General features: G+C 44.5%; 2 protein-coding genes across 9 annotated transcripts; one reads left to right on the top strand and one right to left on the bottom strand.

The window, feature by feature from the left end:
- The first annotated feature begins 3346 nt into the window (after nucleotides 1-3346).
- LOC112883850 (TOM1-like protein 6) lies at nucleotides 3347-15952 on the top strand. Of its 7 annotated transcripts, none has more exons than XM_025949097.1 (10): nucleotides 3357-3644; nucleotides 10593-10671; nucleotides 10747-10845; nucleotides 11500-11613; nucleotides 12036-12205; nucleotides 12296-12377; nucleotides 12724-12809; nucleotides 13490-13750; nucleotides 13838-14634; nucleotides 15118-15952. In XM_025949097.1, the coding sequence occupies exons 1-9, from the start codon at nucleotides 3544-3546 to the stop codon at nucleotides 14613-14615; spliced, it is 1770 nt and encodes a 589-aa protein (XP_025804882.1). In that variant the 5' UTR covers nucleotides 3357-3543; the 3' UTR covers nucleotides 14616-14634; nucleotides 15118-15952. The 7 variants fall into 7 exon arrangements, with proteins under 7 accessions (XP_025804888.1, XP_025804882.1, XP_025804881.1 ...); XM_025949100.1 differs by lacking the exon at nucleotides 15118-15952 and adding an exon at nucleotides 6792-7074 and having other exon boundaries at nucleotides 3359-3644; nucleotides 13838-14804; XM_025949096.1 differs by lacking the exon at nucleotides 15118-15952 and having other exon boundaries at nucleotides 13838-14804.
- On the bottom strand, nucleotides 14936-26454 carry LOC112883851 (protein NRT1/ PTR FAMILY 2.3-like). 2 transcript variants are annotated; one of them, XM_025949105.1, is made up of 4 exons: nucleotides 26207-26293; nucleotides 25522-26136; nucleotides 24838-25406; nucleotides 14936-15898 (listed from the first exon to the last, which is right to left on the bottom strand). In XM_025949105.1, the coding sequence occupies exons 2-4, from the start codon at nucleotides 25870-25872 to the stop codon at nucleotides 15088-15090; spliced, it is 1731 nt and encodes a 576-aa protein (XP_025804890.1). In that variant the 5' UTR covers nucleotides 25873-26136; nucleotides 26207-26293; the 3' UTR covers nucleotides 14936-15087. The 2 variants fall into 2 exon arrangements, with proteins under 2 accessions (XP_025804890.1, XP_025804889.1); XM_025949104.1 differs by having other exon boundaries at nucleotides 25522-26454.
- Nucleotides 26455-26929: the final 475 nt, after the last annotated feature.

Raw genomic sequence — 26929 nt, 5'->3', positions numbered from 1 at the left:
TTTATTATTACTAAGATGCGCATACATTGATCCCATATTTTGCGGCTTGTCCTTTGAGTCCACTACAGCTAATATATTTTTGGTTGAGTCCATCACCGATAGCACCTTTAAAGATTTAGCAAAAACAAACGTTTCACTACTACAAAAAAGTGACTTCAGGAAAATCAACTAATAAAGCGAACATAACAGGAACACTAAAATCTTACTGCTTCATTTCACCTCATACATATCTTGTTTAAAAAAACTATTTATCCACAAAGATAAAAAAAAAGCCCCACTAAGGCTTTAACGGTCTTGTCACTACATTTCAGAAAGGTCATTCACACACATAATTAACATACTTTGGAAGTACAAAACATTACAGTTTCGTTACAAATTCTATTAATTTGATCTGACCTAAAGAGATTAGGCCATGAAAAAAACAATAAAATTTGCCCGGCAAGGAAAAACGTATGTCGCCATGCCATGAGATTGACCGCTAGCATGCCATCTTAGTGAACAATAGTACTGCAAAGAGAAGGGAGAGAAGAAAATGAAAAATGACACATACAAAACACACATCTGCTGGTTTAGATGACAACACGTGATCAAAAGCAAGTACAAAACTTCCTGATTCATCTAAAGTAACCTAGCTGATCTTGCTTGGATAACCACGCACTAATGAGTTGAATCCACAACAACAATCAAAATGCACGGTGGTGCCTCATTTCTGATACTTTTGCTTGCTACTCTTTACATGCCCATAGGTTATATGCAAATCAAGAAATGGGCATGATATTATTTATTGCCAACTACAGGTACATGAGTAGCCTTCTTCAGTTTTCACTCACGTCTGGTGTTTTGTTTGGGTAACCCACTAAACCACATGGTTAGACCCAAAATAGCACTGAAAATTTATGGGTTGGCTCCATAGAGTTTTAACACCATTTCTTGTTGATCGGGTTTTGGGTCGCTGGGTCGACCCAGCCCAACCTGCATCCTTAGTTGCCCATTTTACCAAGCACGCAAATAATGTATATGATTCGAGGCCAGATCGAATAGCTAGTGAGAATGATGAGGTGGCAAATAGGGATGTAAATGGCGCGGATATCCGGATGCTGTTCCAGAAATCGGATACTTAAATTGGATATCGGATTTGGATATAATATGATCAATATCCGGCGGAAATTGGATATTCGGTCGGATAATCTGGATAGTCAATTCGGATACTAGATTCGGATAGTTGTATTATTCCCAATATATACATTAAAAAATCTAACTTAATCTCTAAAAGTTTATAACTAATTCATTTCTAATTAGAAAAATATAAAATTAGCACCAAAATTTTCTTAAAAATATAATCTATCTATTGGTACTATATTGGAGTTGAATCTTGTTTATTCCTAGTTTGAGAATTAAACTCGAACTCTAGTAATAATTCAACAATAAAAAATAGATTTATTCCATCTTTTTTCTAAAACTCAATATCGTATAATAGTTCGAGCTCTAGCAATAATTTAACTGCTTCTATATATTTATGCATGTATGTCAATATCGTGTAATTTAGTGCCCAAAATGGTATGTTATCTTTTGTTAATTTGGTTAATCAAGCTTGATTTTAGTTTGAATCTGGCCTCCTTGAACAGATGAATTGATTCGAGTGCTTGTGAAGTATCATCAATATAATAAGTTATAATGCTGTTAATTGAGTGTCTGCAATCTATGCTATATTGTAAGTTAGAATGTCATGTAATCTACATAGTAAGTTAGAAATGTCATACAATTGTTTGTTAATTTATTTTGTTAAGCATAATCTAGTTAAAATTTGGACTCGTAGGGTGTTTGAATGTTACAACATGTGTGATATGAATAAATGTTGCCTTTACTCGATATCCGAAGAAATATCCATATTTGATAGTAACCGCATCCGCTTCGCTCCGTATTCGATACATAAGCAATCCATATTCGTATGTGTATCCGAGTCTATCCGCGTTCGAATCCAAATCCGATAGAAAATGTGAAAACAAATACAATATCACTGATATCCATCCGTATCCGATCCGTTTACATCCCTAGTGGCAAAAGATACATGCATGACACAAAGACTTCGGGGAGCTAGGCCACCAAAATCATGCTCTTAAATTGATGCTAAAATTCGGTGAAATTTGCCAATTTTTTATGTTTCTACTTTATAAATTAAAACTTTGGATTCTGTAAATTTAATTGAGGTTATATATTCCATGTGTTTCAAAATAAGTGCACTAATAGCTTTCTCCTAAGTGAAAGGGTCTCTAGCCTAGTGGTTAGACGTATTACCCGTAGGAGTAAATTAATCGGTTTTGGAATAAAAAGAAAATATACAATAAAAAATGGCTTTCTCCTAAGTCAAACAAAATTTAGACCAAAATACACCATATATATGATACCGAAATTACTATTAGATTTATCATGAAATATATATTTTATAATATACCTGCTTGATTTTATAAAAATCCATACGTTTCTATATAAATATGATCAAACTTAAGATTGTTTGACTTATTACAAAACTAAAAGTGCACCTATTTTGAGACCAAGGAGTAGGTTGGATGCTATTTTATTTTCTACTACCAAAACTAAAGTGCATGCGTTGATACCGTAAACTGCTCTATTTCTAACTTTCGGTGACTGACAAGTGGGATAAATGTGATCGAGGCACTAGGGTACGATACATGACATTAATATGAAATAGTTAGTACTAGAAAAATTTAAAATATATACGTTTACCTAAATTCTCTTTTTTTTAATGGAGGAGTCCCAAGGTGGAATTTGCAATGTAATGAATGCTCTCTAACTAACAAAAATTCCATTCACGAGCCGTAAACAAATATTCTAAAATTTGCAATTTCAGGAATTTCCACAGCGACTAAAAAGTTGTAAACTGGAATATAAATCGACCTCTGGCTAAAATGAAGACATGTATGCCGATAAAAGGAGACATTGATTTCATAGAAGAATGAAAGATACAAGAATGCATTCACAATATATAGATTCATAAGTGACTTCCTTTTTCTTGGCCTCAGGAATTTCTTTTAATGGCTTCGATAATCCTAACTTCCCCTGCATTTTTATTGCAACCTCGGCCAGTCGCCTTGTTCGTCGTGTCAGAATTGCAATACACAGAAAAAATATGCAAAAAACGGCTTCCGCAAATAAAAAAGAAAAACAGAATTTTTTACGCAGATAAGCTCCGAAAGTATAAAGTGCTTGCCGCCATCTTTCCCCTTCGCTTTCAGCCAGATGTGCGTGCACGCAGCGTCGACGGGCGGCGAGCCTCGCGTGGACCGAAAGGGCAGAATCTAGGCGGTTGCGCCCCCTAATAATGGCCGCCCGTTTTTGTTGTTTACCGCGCGCCACCCAGACGTCTGCCACTGATCCGTCTCCATTCTCCACTCCCACCACCGTCCCACGAATACCGCCGCCCCCTTTCCGCGTCTCCTCCTCATCCTCCTCCCTTCTCCCCGTTGTTGCCGTGGGGATTGGATTTCTCCACCTGCAGGAGGTCGCTCGATCGCAAGAGCAGAGATGGCGGCGGTGAGGGTGGACAAGGCCACCAACGAGCTGCTGCTGGGCCCCGACTGGACCCTCAACATAGACATCTGCGACGCCGTCAACTCCGATCACGGGTACGTCGTCTTTTCTCCCTCCATCAGCTTTTTTTCTTCGTCTTTCGGGGAGACCTGGGAGGCTCTGTTTTGAATTCTTGGTTCCTGTGCCACCGCAATAATGGCGAACGGTTCGTGTTCTTGGCACCCTACGAACCGAACGGAAAAGTGGGCTCCTTTGATTGTTGATAGGAGAATTATTCTTGTTCTGCTGTGTTCTATTCTATCTTGGGATGATCACGCTGCGTGGCTGCGATTGATGTCAACAGTCGATTATTCCCCACAATATTTCATCTTTTTTTTTACTTTCCCCTGGTCTCTCTGTTCTCATCAGCATCACAGACAGTAACGGCGCAATCTACCAATTTTTCTCTGGAATCTCCTTTGCACTCAAAGGATAACGCTTCACCTTTTCTTGGGGAAAAATTATCCAATCGAATCCATGATGGTTTCCATTTCCCAGTATTTTCTTCACGTCGCCTGAAATTTAGTAATTTGCTCTCATGATTGCACTCTGTAATATATTGAGTATACCCGTTTAGTATTTCCTGTAGTGCAACATAAGAAAATCTTGTTCAGAGCAGTCGCCTCAATAGAATATAGTATCACGCATTGTTGCCTGACGGGGATGCAATAGATTTTTCTTGTAAAATACATTTAAAGATGGAATTGAGCCATAATCATTTTCTAACCTTTTCTCTTCATGCGTGGTCCAAAATACCATAACTAACTTTTTCACAAGGGAAAAAATGCTAGAAATGTTTCAGATAAAAAGGTACTTGATCTTTGATTGTGTGTTTGACCCTAACATGCATTGACTTTGCTGAAGTTTATGCTAACGGTGGAAATTAAGCCATTAGACTCAATAGTTTGGTTTGAAATATGTAGGTCAAATAGATAAGGAATGGATCAAACTAAAAGTGTATTATCAGAACATTTTCTCCCAAGGGCCCTCTTCAAGCACTTTCTGAAAATAATTGTGGATAGTTATTTTTAAATCATCACAGCATCCAGCAAAGAACTTGAAGCGATTCATTGTTTTGTGACAATCCACATTAGCTACATGTTCTGAGTGGCCATAATCTCATTTTTCGTAGTTACTGGGCTAATGGGAATATATACAGCATACAACTTATCCGCTTCCTGCAAAACTCCTGGCGGGATCTTAATTTTTTTTGAGTGGAAAAGAGCTTTCCATTTAACTTATAGACTCAGCGATATTGCTGGCCACCAGGTCCTCGACCTCAGTCAGTGTACTCTCCCAATGGAGCATGTCACCTTGAGGACACTTGCACCTCAACGCCGCTAGGGCGTGTGCAACCTTATTACAGCATCTAGGGACAAAATTGATTACATGAGAAATAAAACTTGTCGAGATGAGATACTGCAGCTCGCATATCAAGCCTCCCATCGTCGCCAGCCTATAGGAAGAATCCGCCAGGACCTGCTTCAGTATCAGTGAATCCGTCTCGATTATCAGTCTCCCAATCCCCTGATCAATTGCTAGCTTCACCCCTGCCAAGCAGGCCAAAGTCTCTGCATGTAGTGCATTAAGGGCATTTGGTAATCGCCCAGCTTCAGCTATCGCAAGTCCTCCTTCCGCATCTCTGATAACTACACCCCAGCCCCCTTCACCTCTGTCAGCAGAAAATGCACCGTCAGAGTTTACTTTTAGCCACTCCTGCCCAGGCCGTTTCCACTTCTGCTTTGCTGCGACCACATTCTTCTCCTCATGTTTATACAAACTAAGATATTCAGTGGCTTGGCTTGCAGCGATAAAAGCTAGATCTCCAGCTGATCTTCTCTTCTCTCCTTCACGTACTCTATTTCGCTCCTGCCACCAGAGCCAAATCAGTGTGATCACCTTCATTTGCACATCTCCTTCCAGCCCCATTATATATTGCGTAGTCTCCATAGCTGTAACATTTTCCGGCAAGGCTGGCTCGGTGTTGCTCCAAGCCCATCATACTCCAGACATGCTTGCATTTGAAGAAAAGATGAGCACCGTCCTCATCCAGCCTGTTACAAAGAGCACATCTAGTGTCCAGTTCCATCCCTCTTCTTTTCAATTCTATTCTCAAGGCCAAGCTATTATGTGCAAACCTCCAAAGATGATGTTTGATTTTCCGTGGACATTTCAAGCCCCACAATTTCTTCCAAAAGCCCTCTTTGTTGCTGTCAGCAGATCCTGACGATGAAGGTATGCCTCTTCTACTTGTTCTTTTCTCGTGTGCTCTCTGTACTGCATTCGCTGATCGCACGGTGAACAGCCTTCTGTTATCATAGTGCCATGCAGCCACATCTTCCATATCCACATGTGCTGGAATCGCAAAGATCACCTCCGCATCTTGTGGCCAAAAGGTTTGGCACACCAGCTTTTCGTCCCATTCTCCTCTGGCCGGGTCAATCAATTCATCTACCAGCCTTTGAAGATTGTTACCTCGCGGAGTCACCAGTTGCCTGGTCCATTCACGAGGTATCCATGGATCTTCCCATATCTTGATCCCTCTTCCATCTCCAACTCTCCAAATTAAACCTCTCTTTAGCACCTCAAGCCCTTTGAGAATACTATGCCATGTGTACGACATGTTACTGTGTGTTTTTGCTTTCAGCACATCTCCTTCAGGATAATATTTAGCTGACAGGACCTTAGCACACAAGGACTCCGGATTCTGCACTAATTGCCAGCTTTGTTTGGCTAGCATTGCCAAATTGAACACGTGAATATCTCTGAAGCCGAGCCCCCCTTCTCCTTTCGGTTCAGTAAGTTTCACCCAGCGAATCCAATGCATTTTATTTTCACTGTCCTGGTTACTCCACCTATATCTACATATCATTGTGCTAATTTGATCACATATCTCCTTAGTAATATCAAAGCATCCCATCGCAAAGGTCGGGATTGCCTGCGCAACAGCCTTGATTAACACTTCCTTCCCAGCTCGGGATAACATCTTCTCCTTCCACCCCAGGATACGATTCCAGATTCTTTCCTTTAGATAAGCAAACACTTTTGTCTTGCTTTTCCCCACAAAGACTGGTAATCCCAAGTACTTCTCACTCATTGTCTCCTTTTGTAAGGACAGGGCCTGCATTACCTCATTCTTCAAAGTAGAAGTGGCATTAGGATGAACATAATGGCTGACTTTTCTTTGTTGATCATTTGGCCAGAACTCTCCTCATACAAATCAAGAATACGCTGTAATTCCTGCGCGTCCTCCCCTTTTGCACGAAACAAGATCAACGAGTCATCGGCAAATAGCAAGTGTGACACGCTAGGAGCTCTCTGGCACACCTTCACACCCTGCAACCTTCCTTCCTGTTCAGCCTGGCTCAACAATGCTGAGAAGCCCTCCGCACATAGCAAGAACAGATAGGGTGACAGCGGGTCGCCCTGACGTAGCCCTCACTGTGGATGAATTATATCACTGAGCACACCATTAACATGTATATGGTATGTCACCGACGAAACACACTTCATGATGAGAACAATAGTGGTTTCGTTCTATCCCTCCGGCCAAAATTTTTTGTAAAAGAGCGCTGGCATCCCATCAGGTCCCGGGACCTTTAGATCACCAATTCCGTCCAGCGCTTGTTTGATTTCCTCGGCTGTGAACTCCTCCAACAAGTTCTCATTCATTTGAGCCGTCACCATAGCCTGCACAGCATGGATAAGTTGCTGTGAGGCCTGTCCACCACCTGTCCTGTAAAGGTCAGAGAAATAGTTAGCAATAAACCTTCTCTTCTCCTTCTCCTCCACCCAACTCCCATCTTCCTTCCTCAATATCCCGATTTTATTTCTCCTCCTCCTCTCTGCGCAGGCTGCCTGAAAAAAAGGAGGTATTTCGGTCCCCCTCTTGCAGACATCGGACATGGGCTCTTTGCTTCCAGTAGAGATCAATTTGTTCCTCCAGCTGTTCCAATTTAAACCTGAGGATTTCCTCCCTCACCACCTGATTTGGACATATAGCCATCCTTCTACACGTCTCCAGCTCCCTCTTGATTTTTTTAACTCTCTTCTCCAAATCGCCAAGAATATTTGTACTCCAATCCATTAGCTCTCCTGTAACCACCTTTAGAGCAGTATGTGCATTTGGTTGCGTATTATTCATCCCTCTCTGCTAAGCCTCTTCTACTACCTGCCCACACTTCCTCCTCTTGCAACCATGCAGCCTCAAAATGAAAACTCCTGCCCCCCTCCCTCCTTTCACGGTCTACAGGTCGATCAGTCATGATTATGACCAGCCTGTGGTCCGAATGACGTGGGTCTCCATTAATTACTCGTGCACATGGAAACCTCCTCCTCCACTCCTCATTAGCCACTGCACGGTCTAATCTTTCTCTTAAGTAATCAGCTGCAATGTGATTATGGTTTCTCCATGTGAATATATCTCCATCGAACCCAAGATCATGCAGCCGACAGTATTCAAGTGTTTCTCGAAATCGATCCATACATGACTGACTCCGAGGGCGCTCTCCATCCTGAGAGAATAGTATCTCATTAAAATCTCCCGCACACAACCAAGGCTTCACTGGATTGACATGTAAATTCCTCAGCTGTTGCCATGTGCGAAATTTTAGCTCACTCCGAGCCTCCCCATATACCCCCGTAAACCTCCAGCAAAAGCCATCCTCCTTAACATTGCGACATGTTCCGCAATGAAACATCAACCCCACTCCGCCAAAACACAGCAACTCCCCCCCTCCCCCCTCCTTCCCTTCCCCTTCCTGGACTAGCATATTTGTTAGTCCAAGCAGCCAACGAAATCTTTCCATTCTGCACTTGTCCAATCTTGTTTCTGACAAGAACAAAATATCTGTGTTCTCCGACTTCTACAAACGACAGAAGTCCCCGAACTGCCTGGCGCTTACCTAACCCCCGGCAGTTCCAAGCAATCACCTTCATTGGGTCCTGTAAGGCTGGTCCGCCAGCCTCGCGTTCTTTTGTTTTTTTTTCCAAAACCTTCCTCCAGCACAACTTCCTCTTCTCCCTCCTTCATGACAATATCCTCCGACCCTCTCTTCCGACCAGCACGCTTGTCAATCTGTTCAGTTTGTGACACTGTAACAGACCTCTCCCTCCATTTGTAAGTACCCCTCTTCTTACTCCCTTCCACCTTCTCACTATCCTCTTCCAAACCAGCCGCCTTGCGATCGACGTGCATGGATTGTAGGGTCCTGTTCACGTCACCCCCATCTGCAACCTCCACTACAGCTGCCGCCTTCTTTTCCAGAGCCTCCTTCTCCACTTCATCCCCAAGTACATCATCTCCCCTCTCATCTCCCACCTTCTCCCCTGCCATTGGAAAGAGTGACCTCTTGGAGCGGGCACCAGTTTTGCCGGTGTCTTTTGGTTTCTCCGGGCTTGTAACCTCATCTTTTTCCCCACGCCGCCGAAAAGCATCCTTTCTCCCATCCTCCCATGACTTCCTCCATGAGGGTGCATCACTTCCTGCTCCACCTGACCACGATCGATTGCCACTCCCACTAAAACTGCCATGGCTTCCACCACTCATTGACCTCCAAACACCAGCACCCCTACTCCCCCTGTATCTGTCGGTTACCACCTCCACCTTCTTCTTCTCAGGACTATATCGCAGCTGCCTCCCAAATTGCTCTATTTCTCCCTTTAAGACCCTCTTGCAGGATTTATCCCTGTGCCCAATTAGTCAACAAGTATAGCAAAAGTTTGGGAGATACTCTACACGAGAGGACACCACATCTCTTTATTCTTGTCACCCACATTCAGTATGACCCCTCGCATCAGGGGTTTGCAGATGTCAAGTCGGATCTTAATCCTTAGGAATCTCCCCATCTCCACGAACTCTCCAATCTCCTCTCCGATCGCCTCCCCCACTGCCTTATTCATCATGCCCAAAGGCATTTTTGTAGCTCTCACCCAGATTGGGATATGTGCGAATTCCATCTCGTCCACAAGCATTGTTTCATTGTAGTCAATCATCACCACAAGGTCCTTCCCAAACATCCATGGGCCATCCTCGAATGCTCTCCTTTTCCCTGCATGCTGAAAGAAAGTGAAGAGGAAGTGATTCTCACCCAGATCTCTACAACCAACCCCCCTTGATGGGGCACCAGATCCTTCCAAGCGCTTGCGCAAGACCATCTGCATTGACTGGCTTTTCAGCGAACACCTTCCCAACTGCCTTCAGATCCGGCGATACAGGCCTAGCTGCCACCTCCTTGCCGATCTTGATCCCCTTCCATTCCGCTGCCGTCAAATTCATCCACCTCATCATCTCCTCCACTGATTCCATGGTTGTTGGAACAGCCGGGAGGAAAAAAAACCCTACCAGGTCGGCACTACAATAGGTTAGCAGATTGGGCTGGCTCCCCCTGGGAGGATCACAACGTGGACATGAATGATGGATGGGACGTGGACTCGACGACCGATCACAAACCGTGACCAACTCAGGAAGTTTGGGGAAGGATGGTGGAGAACGTAGAAACCCTAGATCGCATTGACCAGGAGTCCAACCTCGAGTTGCCTAAGTGCCGAGGACTTTTTTGCCCATTGCCCATTGCCGATTGTTCTAGCTGCCAGCTTTGGTGGGATCTTAATTTTTCATAAAAGAAAATTAGAAGGGATCATAAGTTTTTTATTTTTAGATATACTCTTAATTAAAGCCTAAAACTACGTTTTTTCAGAACTAGGTCTATAATCCTAATCTGAAAAATTAATATGATAAAATCCTCTTTGTTTTGGGTAGCATTTTCAATTAGATATGGAAAGATATTGCATCAGAAAACTATGACCACTGAATAAAGAAATCCAAATCCAAGACTATTTAGGAGGAAGTAGTCAACTTTTTATTCAGATGAAATGGGCGTATTCAAGATGAATATGGCTCAAATCTGTGTTGTACACCCACACCTCTGGCCAACCACAACCCCCATACTCCATTGGAATGTTAGCATCTGTAAAGGTCAACATGCTATTTTTCATATATTCAGGCAAGCAAAAGAGGTGATTAAAGCTTTGAAAAAACGTCTTCAGCACAAGAATGCGAATGTTCAATTTCTTGCTTTGACGGTATGCTTCCCAGCTTGAAGTACTTTGCAGTGCTATGGTGTTTGTCCTTATGAATGCTCTGAAATTGCTTTTTAGCTTTTAGAGACTCTAATAAAGAACTGTGGGGATCACGTGCATGTTCAAGTCATAGAGCGCAATATACTGGAGGAAATGATGAAAATTGTGAAGAAAAAGGTCAGTTCTCTGTGTTCCTTTATGGCATTTTTGGGATTTGAGCTACATACCATGCAAGTTTGTAGTAGAGAAAAATACAACCTACAGCATTATACTCAGTGAGTGTCAGTAGTTCTGAATTATGGAACTTTATGTGTTTCACAGCTGAAAAATATCGTTTTGCTTCCGTAAGTATATGTCTGCATGGTATATATGATCTATTTAGCTTTCAAGCTAAACATGATTGCAGAGGCAATTCTATAAACTTAAAATTTGGTGTACTGAAAGATGCATATCCTATTTCTTCAAAATTAAAAGGACTATTACAAGCAGTATACATTTGGATGCAACAGAATGAATTTTTGGTATTTCTATCACTGAAAGAAACCATTTTTTCTATTTGAAATCACGTATATTTCTGAAATTTCAGTTTTTCTAAAAATAATATTTTGCACTTTATAGTAAAATATTATTATTTTGTTCTTCCCTTTTTGGCTATCATCTATTTATCCGATATTTGAAGAAAGACATAACTTGCTAAATGCTAGATTCACTCTGAGTTTGTGCTATCCATTTCAATTGCCATATGTACAGTAAATATGAGCTCCTTTTTATTTATTTATTTATTTATTTATTTTTCAGCATTCTAATTAAGTTTGTTGACTGCTGTCCCAGGCAGACATGCAAGTGAGGGACAAAATTCTAACACTCCTGGATTCTTGGCAAGAAGCATTTGGTGGGCCTGGTGGAAAGCACCCTCATTATTACTGGGCATATGCTGAATTGAAGGTGTGGTTAAGGTTTCTTGCATTATCAGATAGCTAAATTACATGCAAAACACATTTACTTTTAGCCTTATAGAGTTGATTTCTTATCCTATCTTGTGCCAACTGTAACCTCGAGTGCATAAAAAGCTCAACAAGTTACGTAGAACTATCACTAAGATAATTTAATGGAAACCAACTTTACTGTCTTCACCTTAGTGTCTTGTACTCTAGTAAAAAATTTTCAAGAACCACATTTTCTGAAAAACCGTTAAGAACCATATTGTAAAATAATTCCGTGTGTGATTTAGGAGAAATTTAAACTACTTGAGTTTACATTGAAATTCAAAGTACATTTTGATACTTTTATAAAGTGTTCCTTTAAGGAGGTCTTACTTCAGCTTGGGAGCATATTTTGCATGAGCCAATGAATCTTTTTACTTGCAGAGATCTGGTGTGGAATTTCCTAAGCGCTCACCTGATGCTGCACCGATATTTACTCCTCCAGTCACACACCCAGCATCTTTGCCATCATATCTTCAAGCAGGGTATGGAATGCTAGTCAATTCTTCATCAAGGCTTGATGTGGCAATGTCATCTAATGGAGCTTCTCTGAGGTAACCTTACTTCCAAGAAAAAAAGAAGATATTTTGGGTGGTAGTATTCTTTTGTCTTTGGTGATACATGACATGCTTATATCTGATTAGCATGCTAGACTTGGAACGTATGCTGGGAGCTGTGGAACTATTAAGTGAGATGCTGAGAGCTGTGGATCCAAATGATCATGATGTAAGCATATGCCTTTGATTTTTTATATATGTGAGTATGTGACATTGTTTTCTGTTAATAGGTTTCATATTGTTAAGTAATAAACTAAGTAGATTGTTAAGTCCATTACTTCTGTATCCTTGAGTTCACGACTCTGCATTTTGCAAGCAATGTACATATGGTTTTAATGTTTTGGTGTTGAAGTGACTAAGTAATTTGGTTGGTACCTATTTTATGTTTCTTATTAAGTATTTGTGCAGAACCTGTATAGCCAATCATCTGACCTATCTCTCTTGTATATTTATGGACCCTATTATGAAATAAATGTGCATGTGTAAAGTAGCATTGACATATTTTTAATGCTTAGGCTGTCAACGATGAAATTATCACGGAACTTGTGAACCAATGTAGGTCAGACCAAAAGAAGGTCTTGAGTTTGGTAAGTTCACTGAGGTATGTGACTGCATGACCCTTTTCTTCTTCATCTATGATCAGTTTCTTAAGGAGACGTTGTACCAGTGGGAATACCATCAGTTTTGGCTACTACGCTGTTTTTGGGACACCGGGGTTGTTTGATTTGCATATGAAAGTTACAGTTTGAAGTTACTGAGATTATTCTATAAATCTAGGAGGCTAGGGACAAACATTATCGCCACCAATTAGTTACATCTTGCTTAGTGCGCATGTCTTTTTTTCTTGAACCTAAGTAAACATGTCGCTCCAAAGCATGGGTCCAGATAACACTAATGACACTGTTCATTGTAGTTTCTTAGCCTTTTTGAGTTCTGAATATGATAAATATAAAATTGTTACGCATTAGTTCTAGTTTATGGCATCCTTCAAATAGCTAGCTTCTCCGGAGTTTGCTCACTAGAAAAACAAGGCACCTTGATCGCTGTACATTATTACTTCCTAGTCTGAACTCTGAAGCCATCATAATGAGCCTCTTTGTTGTATAATAATAGAAAGCTTATGATCTGAAAACTCTTCCCATAGCACACCAGTGTTGACTACTAGCAACCACTCATTAGGCAGAGATGATTTTCTGGATGGTAGATGTAAATATGTTATTGTGGTATCTGCTGTCAATCTAGTCTGTCAAATTAATTGCCTGAAGTTCTTCTGTATTTCAGGGATGAGGAACTCTTGGGCCAAGCTCTTGACTTAAATGATAAATTACAAATTCTGCTTGAGAAACATGATGCAATGGTATCAGGATCTCCTCTACCAGCCGAAGTAACAGATGTGGTGAGTGAATTGTCAGTAGGAACCACTCCAAACCTAGGCCAAGAAGTTGCTCCTACAGCTGCCGTTGCTCCAAAGATAGTATCAACCAATGTTTTGAATTATGAGGAGGAAGATGAAGACGACGAGTTCTCTCTGCTAGCTCGCAGGTCACACTGCCGCCATGCCAATTTTCACATGTTGCAGTTAACCTCTTTTCCTTGCACCATCTAGAGCTGACAGTTACTTTTGATCAGGAACTCAAGATTCAGACCCACAAACAGCGAGAACGCCTCTTCTAGTTTAGGCACATCTTCGTCAACCATCCATGAGGGAATACCAAGTTCAGAAGCTTCTGTTCCCTCTACAACTTCTTCATCCATTCCAAGCAATGCATTGTCTCCACCAGATCCTCCAGCCCCCGTGAGGACTTCTCTAGAAGACCAGGTTATGAGCGACCTTCTTGCACTCACCATATCCTCAAACTCATCACCACCCTATACCCCAGTAACACCTGAACCAGCCTTGAATCAAGGTGGCTCAACAGTTAGTGGCTATCCACAGCCTTATCATGTAAATCAAGGACATGCATCTGCACATTATGTCGCTCCATGGGCACAGCCTCAGTCTCAAACCGCAACCATTCAGCAACAGACATCATCCCCGTCACATTTGCCCTACAACTCATTAGCTTACCCACCGCCACCATGGGCCTCCCATGACAGCATCGAGTCGAACCCTTTTGTGGTAGCATCGTCTCAGCATCAGTCGAGCTCCAACTCGCCTATTAACGTGCCACCAAACTTGAGACCCCTACAGCAATCACATTCTTTTGCAGTGCCACTTCGAACTGCAAGTTTAGACTCACCAATAAATCGGAACCTGAAGCAACCACTTTCTGCTGGGGCTCGCAGGCCATCTTATGTTTCTTCCAACAAGTTCTTCGATGACTTGTTTGACAGAAATTCAGATGGTAGCCTGAAATTAGGCAGTACAGTTGGCAGTAGCACGTCCAGTCCATACAAGGCACAGTGATGACTATGGAAAATAAAATGTAAGGAATATTTATCATGCTAGATTGTTCGCTTATCTTGGGTTTTCCTGTTATCAGCCTGCCTGCAAGTTTGGGGGGTTTCCCCATTTCAGCTTAGAATGATTTGGTTGATGCTTCTGGCTGGGAACTTGCTGACCTGTTAATAAATAATTTATGCCAAACCAAAGCTATATGAAAGTATCAACCTATTTTTTGGCCAAACATTTCGAATGGCAGGAGGTGATTATTCTAAGATTTTGTGATGATACATAGCAAAACTGAAAGGAAAAGGTGTAAATTGATAAAATGAAAGCGTGTGAAGTTGATGCCCACATTTCGCCATTCCACTTTAGCAAAGAACAGAGCAAGGTGTGACTTGCATTGTTTACAGCCCACACCTTGCATTGTTTACAGCTTAAACAAGTATGGCACGCGGCACATTTGTTCAAAGTACGCTCTGCACACTTGATCGAGCTACTTACCAACGTTTTGGTATTTGTACAGTTTGGCACATAACAGGTAGTACCCGAAGTTGACGGTCGCCATCACCGTGAGCAACCAGTAGAGGTTCTCCAGCTTTGACGCGTTCATGTTGTTCGGCAGCCACGCCGTGGTGCGCCGGACGACGCCGACGAGGGCGGTGCTCAGGTAGAACCCGAGCGCGATGATCACGGCGACCATGCCCGTGGACGTGTTCTTGAGCGACGGCGGGAACTCCTCGTAGTACAGTGTCACGCCCCCGGGGAAGTACAGCGCCTCGCCGGCGCCGGCCAGCGCGAGCGGCAGGACCAGCCACATCGCGGACAGCGACGACACCCACGCCTGGTGGCCCTCCTCGCCGTGCGTGCGCACGGTCGCCATGCGGTGGCGCTCGACGGCGGCGGACGCGGCGAGGCTGAGGATTGCAAGCACGTGGCCCGCGCCGATGCGTTGCAGCGGCGTCGGGGTGTGCTCGGTGAGGCGTCGCCAGAGCGGGAGGAGCGCGCGGTCGAGGAGGATGAGGGAGAAGACGATGGAAATGAGGATGACGACGCTCATGGAGCCCGCCGGCACGGTGAAGCGGCCGAGGCCACGGTCCATGGCGAGGGCCTGCAGGACGGTGAAGTTGATCTGCGTGCCGAACGCGACGCTGAGGACGATGGACGCGCTCCAGAGCGGCAGGATGCGGACCACCGCCTTGAAGTCTTCCACTTCCTGCACCGTGCAGATGCGCCACGGCCGGAACACGGACCCATCCGCCGGAACGACATCGCCGTCGGCGATCAGTGCAGCGCGGTTCAGGAAGCTACGATCGGGTGCATATGTCGAAGCAGATAACACTATCGTCAGTTTAGTCAAGCTTTCATATATGTAACTAAATAGTGGTGATATTTTTTTTGAGAGGAAATAGTGGTAGTAATAACTAATAACTAACATAGTAAGGCGACCAATAAGTCAAATTTATAAGAGACAAGTGTATAAAAGTTGTATCAATATATTCGTATTTTAAAACACCATTAGCTTGATGTTGATTTTGTATTAATTTACAATATACTATAGAAAAAATCAAATTAAAAATCTATTTGTATTCTTATTATATTATCTTATTGCCATTATGAACATGAATAAGAATTGGAGATGCTAAATTTCGAGCGTCTGAAAATTGTGTTCATCTCAATGGACCCGACACAAATCCCCCTTCACTGCATGCTAACCACTCCATTTAGCTGCTCTCCGACCACCGCCCGTTACCTGCTCGTCGCTAGAACCATAAGCTAAACCAGAAGCACAAAATGAACACATACGCGGCGGGCTATTTGGTAGAGTTCCGGTGTAACTAAAATAACTTCGGCCGTGTCTCCTCTGATGGAGCCAAAGCAATAGATTCTCCGAGTTGTTTAAAATATATAGAAAAATCAAATGACTATAATATCCTTATTATTTAACTTTTTCTTGTTATTTTTCTTCCTTCCCTTCTCTCTCTACCTTATCGTTTCTTCTACTGCGGTCACCTCCGGATGCAATTCCATCCCACTTCCCGCAATCTATCTTATCATTTCTTCTACCACGCTCACCTCCAGATCCGACTTCACCCCGCCTCCCGCACTCTACCTTATCGTTTCTTCTACCACGGTCACCTGACTCCACACCACCTCCCACACTTGCTCGCCGCCCGCGCTCCTCCAGGCCCGCTGCAAGCCGCTTCGCGTCAGCTGCCGACGGCGCCCACCTCGGCACCTGCCTCCACTACAGTTGCCGACCGCTTCGCTTCCTCGCCCACCGATGGCCTTGGTGCCTAGCACCCACTATCCGCCTCACCGCTCGCTTCGCCACGGGAGCCGTTTGCTGCACACTCATTTGGTAGGGGTCCTGGAGAAGCCGTTGAGGAAGCCAATCAAGGAGCCTTGCCAAAAAGACCCCACGTATTCTCACAAATTATAACCGCACAAAATCTGATGGACATCATAGTGGAACCTTTTTAAGACGAACGAATGTTGGAATATTTGGGCCTAGCCCATGTAAATCCAAATAATTCCTATAAAATCTCAAAGGCCCATTAGTGCATAGGTGCATGGCAACAAGTTAGTCCCACCTTGCTAGTGGAGATGGAGGGAACCTAACTTAAATAGTTGGATGCTCTCCATGCTCTTGCAAGTGTGGGTGAGAGGAAGAAGGAAGAACACACGCGCGCGCTCGCTCGCCTCGCCTCGCCTCGCCTCGCCTCGCCGGGCTCGGGCGAAGGGCGCGCGCACGCGACGTGCACGTGCACGTGAATGGTCCGCCAAAATCCGGGTCCAACCCTTGCGGGCATGCGGCTTCTTTTTGCCGATTGTTCCCCGGCGGCTTCCTTTTTCCACTTTGAATCTGTTACGGATTTCACGCGCGGAATTTTTGGGACTCGTAACCGGCTAGGTTTTTGGGATGCCAAAAACCCTAGCGGTTCTCCTTATAAATACGCACGGGTGCCGGCACAGAAGAAAAAGAGACAGAACCTACAATGCACAATACGCCTCAACCTGCCTGTTGCGCCGCCACGTACACTACTTCATCCCGTTCGTCGGCGTGCACCGGCAATCGGGAGAGCAGGTCTCCAAAACCTCGTCCTCAGCGATCCTGCACTGGGAGAGAGCGAATAAGGTTTTTGGAAAGCGCTCTGCGCGACTGCTCGAACGCTTCCACATCGCCGTCCTCTACGTCCTCGTCACCAAGGCTCGTCTACCTCCTCGTCAGTGGGGTGCAACTCGGCATTGTCAAGCGCGCGGAGGTGCTGATCGTCGCCGTCGTTATCTTTGCCTGGTTATTCCAGTCACACAAGAAATGTACGGTTTTCTGTCCTTAACTATACCTTTCATATCTAGTATGATCTGGTTAGGGTTGATCTTGCTGCTACAATATTTTATCTTAAATTATATTATGAGCATGTTTAGATCTATTCGTTTTCTGTACGCAATTATCGTTATAGTCATGATTTATCTTCGGATTACTTTAAAACTGAAACTCTTACTTATTCCAACATTCCAAAAACCTTATTATAGGAATTTCAGTTTCATGGCTGAATTTGTTGATGCTCTGAGGCCCGAGAAGTTCTCTGGCGGGCACTTTAAGAGATGGCAAACGAGAGTGATTCTGTGGCTCTCTGCCATGAACGTGCTATGGCTGTCCAAGGGCAAACCTGAGGGGCCTCTTACCTCTGAGCAGGAGAAGGCCTTTACTGAGGCTAACACACTTTTTGTGGGCGCTGTGATCGGTACACTTGTAGATCATCTACAGGATGTGTACCTTCATCACACAGACACTAAAAAGTTGTGGGACGCCCTGGAGGCCGATTATGGTGGCACAGATGCTAGCGCTGAGCTGTACATTATGGAGCAGTACCATGACTACAAGATGACCGATGGGAAATCTGTAGTCGTGCAGGCTCATGAGATACAGTGCATGGCCAAGGAGCTTGAGCACCTCAAGATCAACTTACCCGACAAGTTTGTGGCTAGTGGCATCATTGCCAAGTTGCCTCCTTCATGGAGGGATTTCGCTACTACTCTCAAACACAATCAAACACAAGAGGATGGAGATATCAGTGTCTGATCTGATAGCATCCCTTGATGTTGAGGAAAAAGCTCGGGCTAAGGATGGGCGATCTAAGGCTGCTGAGGGCCAGACTAGTGCCAACATAGTGCAAAAGTCTCACGGTAAAGGCAAGGGCAAGGGAAAGAAGACCAAGCTGCAGCCTACCACTACTTTCAAGAAGAAGAAATTTAAGGAAGGTCAAGGCTATTTTGTGTGTGGATCTACCGATCATTGGGCAAAGAAGTGCCCACACCGCAAAGGAAGGAAGCCTTCACCTGAGCAGAAGACTGCGAACACGGTCACCATGGCTGGAGTGGAAACCAGTGGGTATAATTCTATACCTTCGGCTTTTTCAGTATTTCAATCTACTAGTTGGTGGCTTGATACTGGTGCAAATGTTCATGTGTTTCTGATGCTACCTTATTTTCTTCTTACCAGACCGCTTAGGATTCTACCGTGATGATGGGCAATGGGTCGCATGCTACTGTTCGTGGCGTTGGCACGGTCGATCTGAAGCTTACTTCAGGAAAGATCGTGCAGCTGAAGAACGTGCAGCATGTCCCTACTATCGGCAAGAATCTAGTTAGTGGCTCCCTTTTGTGTAGTGATGGTTTTAAAGTAGTGATTGAGTCCAATAAATTTGTCGTGTCTAAGTGTGGACAATTTATTGGTAATAGCCTTGAGTGCGGAGGCTTGTTCCGTTTTTCAATTTTAGACTACTGTAATAAGTCCATGAACTTAATTTCTAATAGTATAAATGAGAGCGATGCATCTGTTTGGCACTCGCATTTATGTCATCTGAATTTTGGTTCTATGTTTTGACTTTCCACCATGAGTTTAATTCTGAATTTTTCCATAGTCAAAGGTTCTAAGTGCCATAGTTGTGTGCAATCTAAGCAACCTCAAAAACCTCACAAGGTAGCAGAGGAGAGGCATTTGGCACCTCTAGAACTCATCCATTGAGATATCTTTGAGATGAATGGCGTGTTAACAGAAGGTGGAAAAAGATATTTCATGACCTTGATTGACGATGCAACTAGATTTTGTTATGTGTACTTGTTGAAAACGAAAGATGAGGCTCTTAACTGCTTTAAAATCTATAAGGCTGAAGTAGAAACCCAACTTGAGAAAAAGATCAAACGACTTAGGTCCGATCGAGGATGTAAATATTTTTCTAACGATTTTGACTTATTCTGTGCGGAACATGGCATTATTCATGAGAGGACGCCTCCCTATTCACCCGAATCAAATGGGGTTGCTAAAAGGAAGAATTGCACGTTGTCTGACTTGGTTAACGCCATGTTAGACATCACTGGATTATCTAAGGTATGGTGGGGGGAGGCAGTATTGACTGCATGTCATGTTTTGAATAGAGTTCCCATGAAGAATAAGGAAAAGACTCCTTACGAGGAGTGGATTGGGAGAAGACCTTCACTCTCTTACTTGCGCACATGGGGTTGTTTGGCCAAGGTGAATGTGCCAATCAACAAGAAGCGCAAGTTGGGACCTAAAACTGTAGATTGTATCTTTTTGGGTTATGCACATCATAGCATTGCTTATAGATTTCTAGTAGTTAAATCTGAGGTGCCTGATATGCATGTAAATTCACTGCTTGAGTCTTGTGATGCTACTTTCTTTGAGAATATTTTTCCTATGAAAGACTCGCATGTTATATCTTCATCACCTCTGAATGAAACAGTGAATACAACTCCGAATCTGTTGAATTTTCTGAGCATGATGAACACACACTTGAATCAAATCATGAGGAGATTCACAGTGATGCTCCTAGGAGGAGCAAGAGGCAAAAGACTAAGTCTTTTGGTAATGATTTCACTATTTATCTCATAGATGATTCTCCCAAAACAATCACTGAGGCATTCTCATCTCCTAATGCGGATGATTGGAAAGAAGCTGTACGTAGCGAGATGGACTCCATTCTCTCCAATGGAACTTGGGAGCTGGTCGAAAGACCGTATGGTTGCAAACCTGTGGGTTGCAAGTGGGTGTTCAAGAAGAAGCTTAAGCCTGATGGTACTATTGTCAAGTACAAGGCTCATCTTGTGGCTAAGGGTTACACCTAGAAAGAAGGCGAAGATTTCTTTGATACTTACTCACCTATTGCGAGATTGACTACTATTCGTGTTCTACTCTCCCTGGTTGCCTTGCATGGTCTTCTCATCCATCAGATGGATGTTAAGATAGCTTTCCTCAATGGAGAGCTGGAAGAGGAAATCTACATAACACAGCCTGATGGTTTTGTAGAAGAGGGTCATGAGGACAAGGTGTGCAAGTTGTATAAATCTTTGTATGGACTGAAGCAAGCACCTAAGCAATGGCATGAGAAATTCAACTCGACACTCATATCAGCAGGCTTTAGTGTCAATGAGGCTGATCGATGTGTGTATTACCGCTATGTGGGGGGTCAAGGAGTTATATTGTGATGACATACTGATCTTTGGCACTAGTCTTGATGTAATCAACGAGGTCAAGATATTCTTGTGTCAAAGTTTTGATATGAAAGATCTTGGTGAGGCTGATGTTATTCTCAACATCAAACTGATCAAGGGAGAGAATGGGATTACCCTTTCACAATCCCATTATGTGGAGAAAATATTGAATCAGTTTGGCTATAAGGATAGCAAATCTAGTCCAACTCCCTATGATCTGAGCTTGATCCTTCGAAAGAACAAAAGAATTGGCAGAGACCAATTGAGATATTCACAGATGATTGGCTCACTAATGTATCTTGCGAGTGTAACGAGGCCTGACATCTCTTTTGCTGTTAGCAAATTGAGCCGGTTTACTAGTAATCCGGAAGATGATCATTGGCGTGTGCTTGAACGCATAATGCACTACTTAGTGGGTACTATGGAATACGGGATTCACTATTCCGGTTTTCCTGCAGTACTGGAAGGATACAGTGATGCTAATTGGATATTGGATCTAGATGAGCTGTATGCCACTAGTGGATATATTTTCACTCTTGGCGGTGCCGCTGTTTCATGGAGATCATGCAAACAGACGATCCTGACGAGGTCTACTATGGAGGCAGAACTCACAGCACTAGATACAGCTACAGTGGAAGCCGATTGGCTTCGTGAGCTCTTGATGGACTTGCCTATTGTTGAGAAACTATTGCCGGCAATAATGCTGAACTGTGACAATCAACCGGTGATTGTCGAAGTAGACAGTTCAAAGGACAATATGAAGTCTTCAAGATATATCAAGAGACGGTTAAAATCAATCAGAAAAATGAGAAACTCCGGAGTTATCACTGTGGTTATGTCCACACTGAGAAAAATCTGGCTGATCCGTTCACCAAGGGGCTGTCACGTAATGTGATAGACAATGCATCCAAGGAAATGGGTTTGAGACCTGTATAAGCTATTCCCTAGTGGTAACCCAACCTATGTGATCGGAGATCCCGTGAATTAGGATCTAGGAAGAACAAGCTAGAGGTTAGCCTGAGAGTAACCTTTTATACTCACTCGAGAAGGACGCAATACTCTCGATTACTGCATGGCAGGTTGGTATTGGTCTTAATGTATTCTGTTGGCTTTAATTAGCAAAGACATTATTCTGCAGAACGTTCTTGAAAGAATACACCTATATGAGCCCGACTGTTGAACGGTCGCAGTCTGTGAGATTCGGGTGATCTCTATTAAGCTCATGAAGAGACCAGGGAGTATGACCTATATGCTCCAACCGCGAAGTAGCCTACTGGAGGTCAAGTATCAGTTTAACTGTAAGTGAAACTTATTTGCACAAAACTTGCAATTCAAGGCTTAGTCCATTGTTCAAGTTGTGAATAAGTGTAATTTGCTGTTCTAGATGGAAGTTCAACTTAACAGTCTCCATTGAAATACTGTTATATCAAACAACAGTGGGTTGAGGCAAAGTCATAATGAGACTTTGACATCTGGTGGAGGATTATTGGAATATTTGGCCTAGCCATGTAATTCCAAATAATTCCTATAAAATTTCAAAGGCCCATTAGTGCATAGGTGCTTGGCAACAAGTTAGTCCCACCTTGCTAGTGGAGGTGGAGGGAACCTAACTTAAAAAGTTGGATGCTCTCCATGCTCTTGCAAGTGTGGGTGAGAGGAAGAAGGAAGAACACACGCGCGCGCTTGCTCGCCTCGCCTCGCCGGGCTTCGGGCGAAGGGCGCGCGCACGCGACGTGCGCGTGAATGGTCCGCCAAAATCTGGGTCCAAACCTTGCGGGCATGCGGCTTCTTTTTGCCGATCAGTTTAAAGAGCTGATTGTTCCCCATGACCGGCTCTCCGGTAAAGAGCCGATCTGTTCTCCGGTCTCGAGCGAAGGGCGCGCAACGTGCGCGTGAAAGGTCCCGAAATCGGCTGAAAGCCGATTGTTCCTCGCCGGCTTGCTTTTTCCACTTTGAATCTGTTACGGATTTCACGCGCGGAATTTTTGGGACTCGTAACCGGCTAGGTTTTTGGGACGCCAAAAACCCTAGCGGTTCTCCTTATAAATACGCACGGGTGCCGACATAGAAGAAAAAGAGACAGAACCTACAACGCACAATACGCCTCAACCTGCCTGTTGCGCCGCCGCGTACGCTACTTCATCCCGTTCGTTGGCGTGCACCGGCGATCAGGAGAGCAGATCTTCGGAATCTCATCCTCAGCGATTCTGCCCTGGGAGAGGGCGAATAAGATTTTTGGGAAGCGCTCCACGCGACTGCTCGAACGCTTCCACATCGCCGTCCTCTACGTCCTCGTCACCACGGCTCGTCTACCTCCTCGTCAGTGGGGCGCGACTCGGCGTCGTCAAGCGCGCAGAGGTGCTGATCGTCGCCGTCGTCATCTTTGCCTGGTTATTCCAGTTACACAAGAAACGTACGGTTTTCTGTCCTTAAATATACCTTTCATACCTATTATGATCTGGTTAGGGTTGATCTTGCTGCTGCAATATTTTATCTTAAATTATATTATGAGCATGTTTAGATCTATTCGTTTTCTGTACGCAATTATCGTCATAGTCATGATTTATCTTCGGATTACATTAAAACCGAAACTCTCATTTATTCCGACAACGAGTACCTCAAATTTAAAGAACAAATAGCAGCATGATCTTCATCAACTTCGCTGGCTAAGCGAGCTGCTGGCACGTGCACCTGCATTCTCGTCTCCTCCATCAAGCGGTGCACGGGGCCACTGAGATTCCACATCCGGTGAAGCCGCACTCTAGTTTAGGAGAATAGTGGCGTAGTCCTAAAAGAGAGTAGTTGCCCATGCAACGCTAGGGGTTCAGAGTTAAGAATCAAAAGAGACAGAGGAGCGCTGAGAGACGTCGGGAAATTGAGGATCGAATCGTTGGCTGTGGACGATGCTCGTTGGGTTTCTACATGTGCTGACTGTGCTATCCTTTCAATTCAACCCAGTAGGGGAGGCTGATCAGCACATGTAGATAACCGCAACAATTGAAAGCGACGTCTTTATTCTTGTCGATGTTCATAGGGTTAGGTACCAGAACTCGGTAGACATATCCTAATTAAGAGATACTAGTACTCGCGGGTGAGTAGGTAGGGTGGCCACCTCACTGTACTCATAAGCAGCGAACCTTACTCTATGTGTCATTGTCCACAACCGATCTGATATTACCTCTATGCACTCTAAGCCCAAGGCCACCAAGATCGCAAATTATACATATATATATATATCAATACGACTTACAATGTGCAAAGTACCATGAGGATTGATCATGACTAAAATATGTTTCTTCATGTTTAATTTGCCCTGCAAGTTTGGGTCTGATGGAGTAATTCCTCTGACATTTCCTCAAACGTGATCTTGGAACAAAGTTTGTTCAAATCTATCGGACAACGATACCAGATTATCAAATCTACCGATATGAATGACGCTAACATCATTCCTCCGTTTTCTCTGGTCACTGATTCTAGTAACGTGCACTACCTTCACTCATATGTATGTCCAATGTATAATAAGTTGATACTGCCAGATATTTTGTGTGGCTTGTTGCTGACATCTTTGACACCCTCGTGCCACTGCAAGGTGGGACCGTGCTGTGGGAGGAGACCGCACCGGGTCAAAGACAAATTTTGTCAAAATTTTGCTTTTTTTTTTGATGAACCATGACGCTTGACCTTACTACACTGAATATGAAAGGCGTGTGGAAGGGCATCGTTTTCTTACCTGAAGCTGTTGCTTGGAGCAGCAAGGCTAGTAGCGCCGCTGACGTCGCCGTCCTTGTCACCGGCACTGCTCCGTCGTCCGTGGTAAAACCTCAGCTCCTCTGACGTCGCCAAGTTGACTTTCCATTTCCTGGCCGCGGCGAGGGCCACCCTCGCGAGCCCCGTGAACGGGCTGCCCCGCGCGCCGGGCCGTCGGTAGTACGGCGTGCCGGCGAGCAGCGCGGCGAGCCCCGCGAAGCTGGCGGCTCCGGAGATGGCGTAGCCGAGCGCCCACGACACGTTGTCCTGGACGTAGACGATGGCGGTGGAGCCGACCACGGAGGAGGCGTAGAAGAAGACGAAGTACCAGTTGAAGAGCACGTCGCGGTCCGCCGCGGCGTCGAACTGGCTCGCGCCCAGGGTCGCCTGGTTGAACCGGGCGCCCCCCGCGCTGACGCACAGCATGAACACCGCGGCGTACAGCGCCGCCATCTGCCCGGTCGAGGTCGGCTCGCACGGGCCGGCGCCGGGATGGCACGCCGCCGGACGGAGGTCGTGCAGGCTCGCCGTGAGGGTGAACATGACCAAGGCCTGCGCGTGCGCAGTTGTTGATTGACCAAAGCTCATTAGATGCCATGTTCGGTATGCGTATCCATTGACCATTGGTACAAGCAGGAAGATAAGAAGTTACAAGTGCCGTACTGACCAGGACAGAGAAAACCATGGACACGGCGACGACAGGGTAGCAGCCAAAGAAGGCGTCGGCGACGATGGCGCCGCCGACAGGGGCCAAGCTGAGGCATCCGAGGGCGATGCTGGAGATCTGCGCCGCGTCGACGCGAGGCACGTTGTACTTCTTCACGAGGTAGACAACAAAGTTGCTCGTCGCGCCACCCCTCGCCACCCCCAGCCCGAGCATCGCCACTGCGAGGAAGGGGAAGGTGATCCATCCCCCCTTGCTCCTGGCACCACTGGGCTGCGGCTGCAGGGACTCGTGATCCACATCGGCGCTGAGGTTACGGCTGGGCAGAGGATGTTGCGACCCGTTCGCTTCCATTCTGCGGCTGTATCTCCTAGGAGTGCTAGCTATTAGCTGCTCGATCGGTACTTGCAAGTTGTAACAGCAAATGGCTGAACTCTAATTCTATATAGGAGCATGGGCGCGGAAGTCAAGACCCTTAGTGCGAGGGACAGTGCCATTGTGGTTTACTGAAGACGACAAGACGAGTTGTAAACGTTGGGAATGGCCCACCTATCCCTTTCGAAGCACGTTCAGCTCAGGCATTCAGCCTAATTTCTTGGACCCGCTGCTGCAGGGTGGCTGTACTTATCTGTCATCACCAGAGCTCGGACAAGAATGTTGCATGGTGCTGATCAGTCAGGGTCGTTACCATTGCTTTGCTATGATCGCGAGACCGCGACCGCCGACCGCCTGAAGAAAGATTGCTTTCAAACAGGTAGCATTTATCCGCAAGCGACGAACGCATGCAAAAGATCTCTTAGGCAATGTTTGGATTAGCTATAGACTATCAAAACCAACAAAAAGGAAAAAAACTCTAGCTCATCCAAATAGCCCAAAATATTGTGTAGATAATAAGAATCCAACAACAGATTCCTATGACCGTATAATCTGGCTCCATCCAGCTAGTACCAGATAATACACCTAGATTTTTAATATCTAACTTTTTAGAATCCTATCCATAATATTTATATAATATATAGCTGATCCAAAATGCCCTAAGTTTGTTGATTGAAAGTGGAATAGATGGAATTCATAGCTGAAATTTCACAAGGGAGACAAAACATACTACTTAATAGAAGGAAGGCAATGCTAAGGGTCTAGAATCTGCTTCAAAATATGTCTGAATTGAATGTCCCTGATACTAATTGGAGGTCTTGACGCCCTAGGTTGTGAGTTCAGTGCTTGAACTGCCCGAGAAATGTCCCAGATATTAGTTGGAGGGATCTTGAACCTGGAACATGACATGGTGGCACACTTGGGTTGGTCTGCTTTAGGATTAGCGACAAGCCAGAGAGAACAACAAGGGAGAGAACATCCTCAAGGACTCTTTTTTTCGCGAACTTGCCTGAGAGGACATGCTCAAAGACCCCTT

This window comes from Panicum hallii, chromosome 3, assembly GCF_002211085.1.
Source record: "Panicum hallii strain FIL2 chromosome 3, PHallii_v3.1, whole genome shotgun sequence".
Classification (NCBI taxonomy): domain Eukaryota; kingdom Viridiplantae; phylum Streptophyta; class Magnoliopsida; order Poales; family Poaceae; genus Panicum; species Panicum hallii.
Note: the sequence above shows the minus strand (reverse complement) of the source record. Positions and strands in the feature narration are given on the sequence as shown.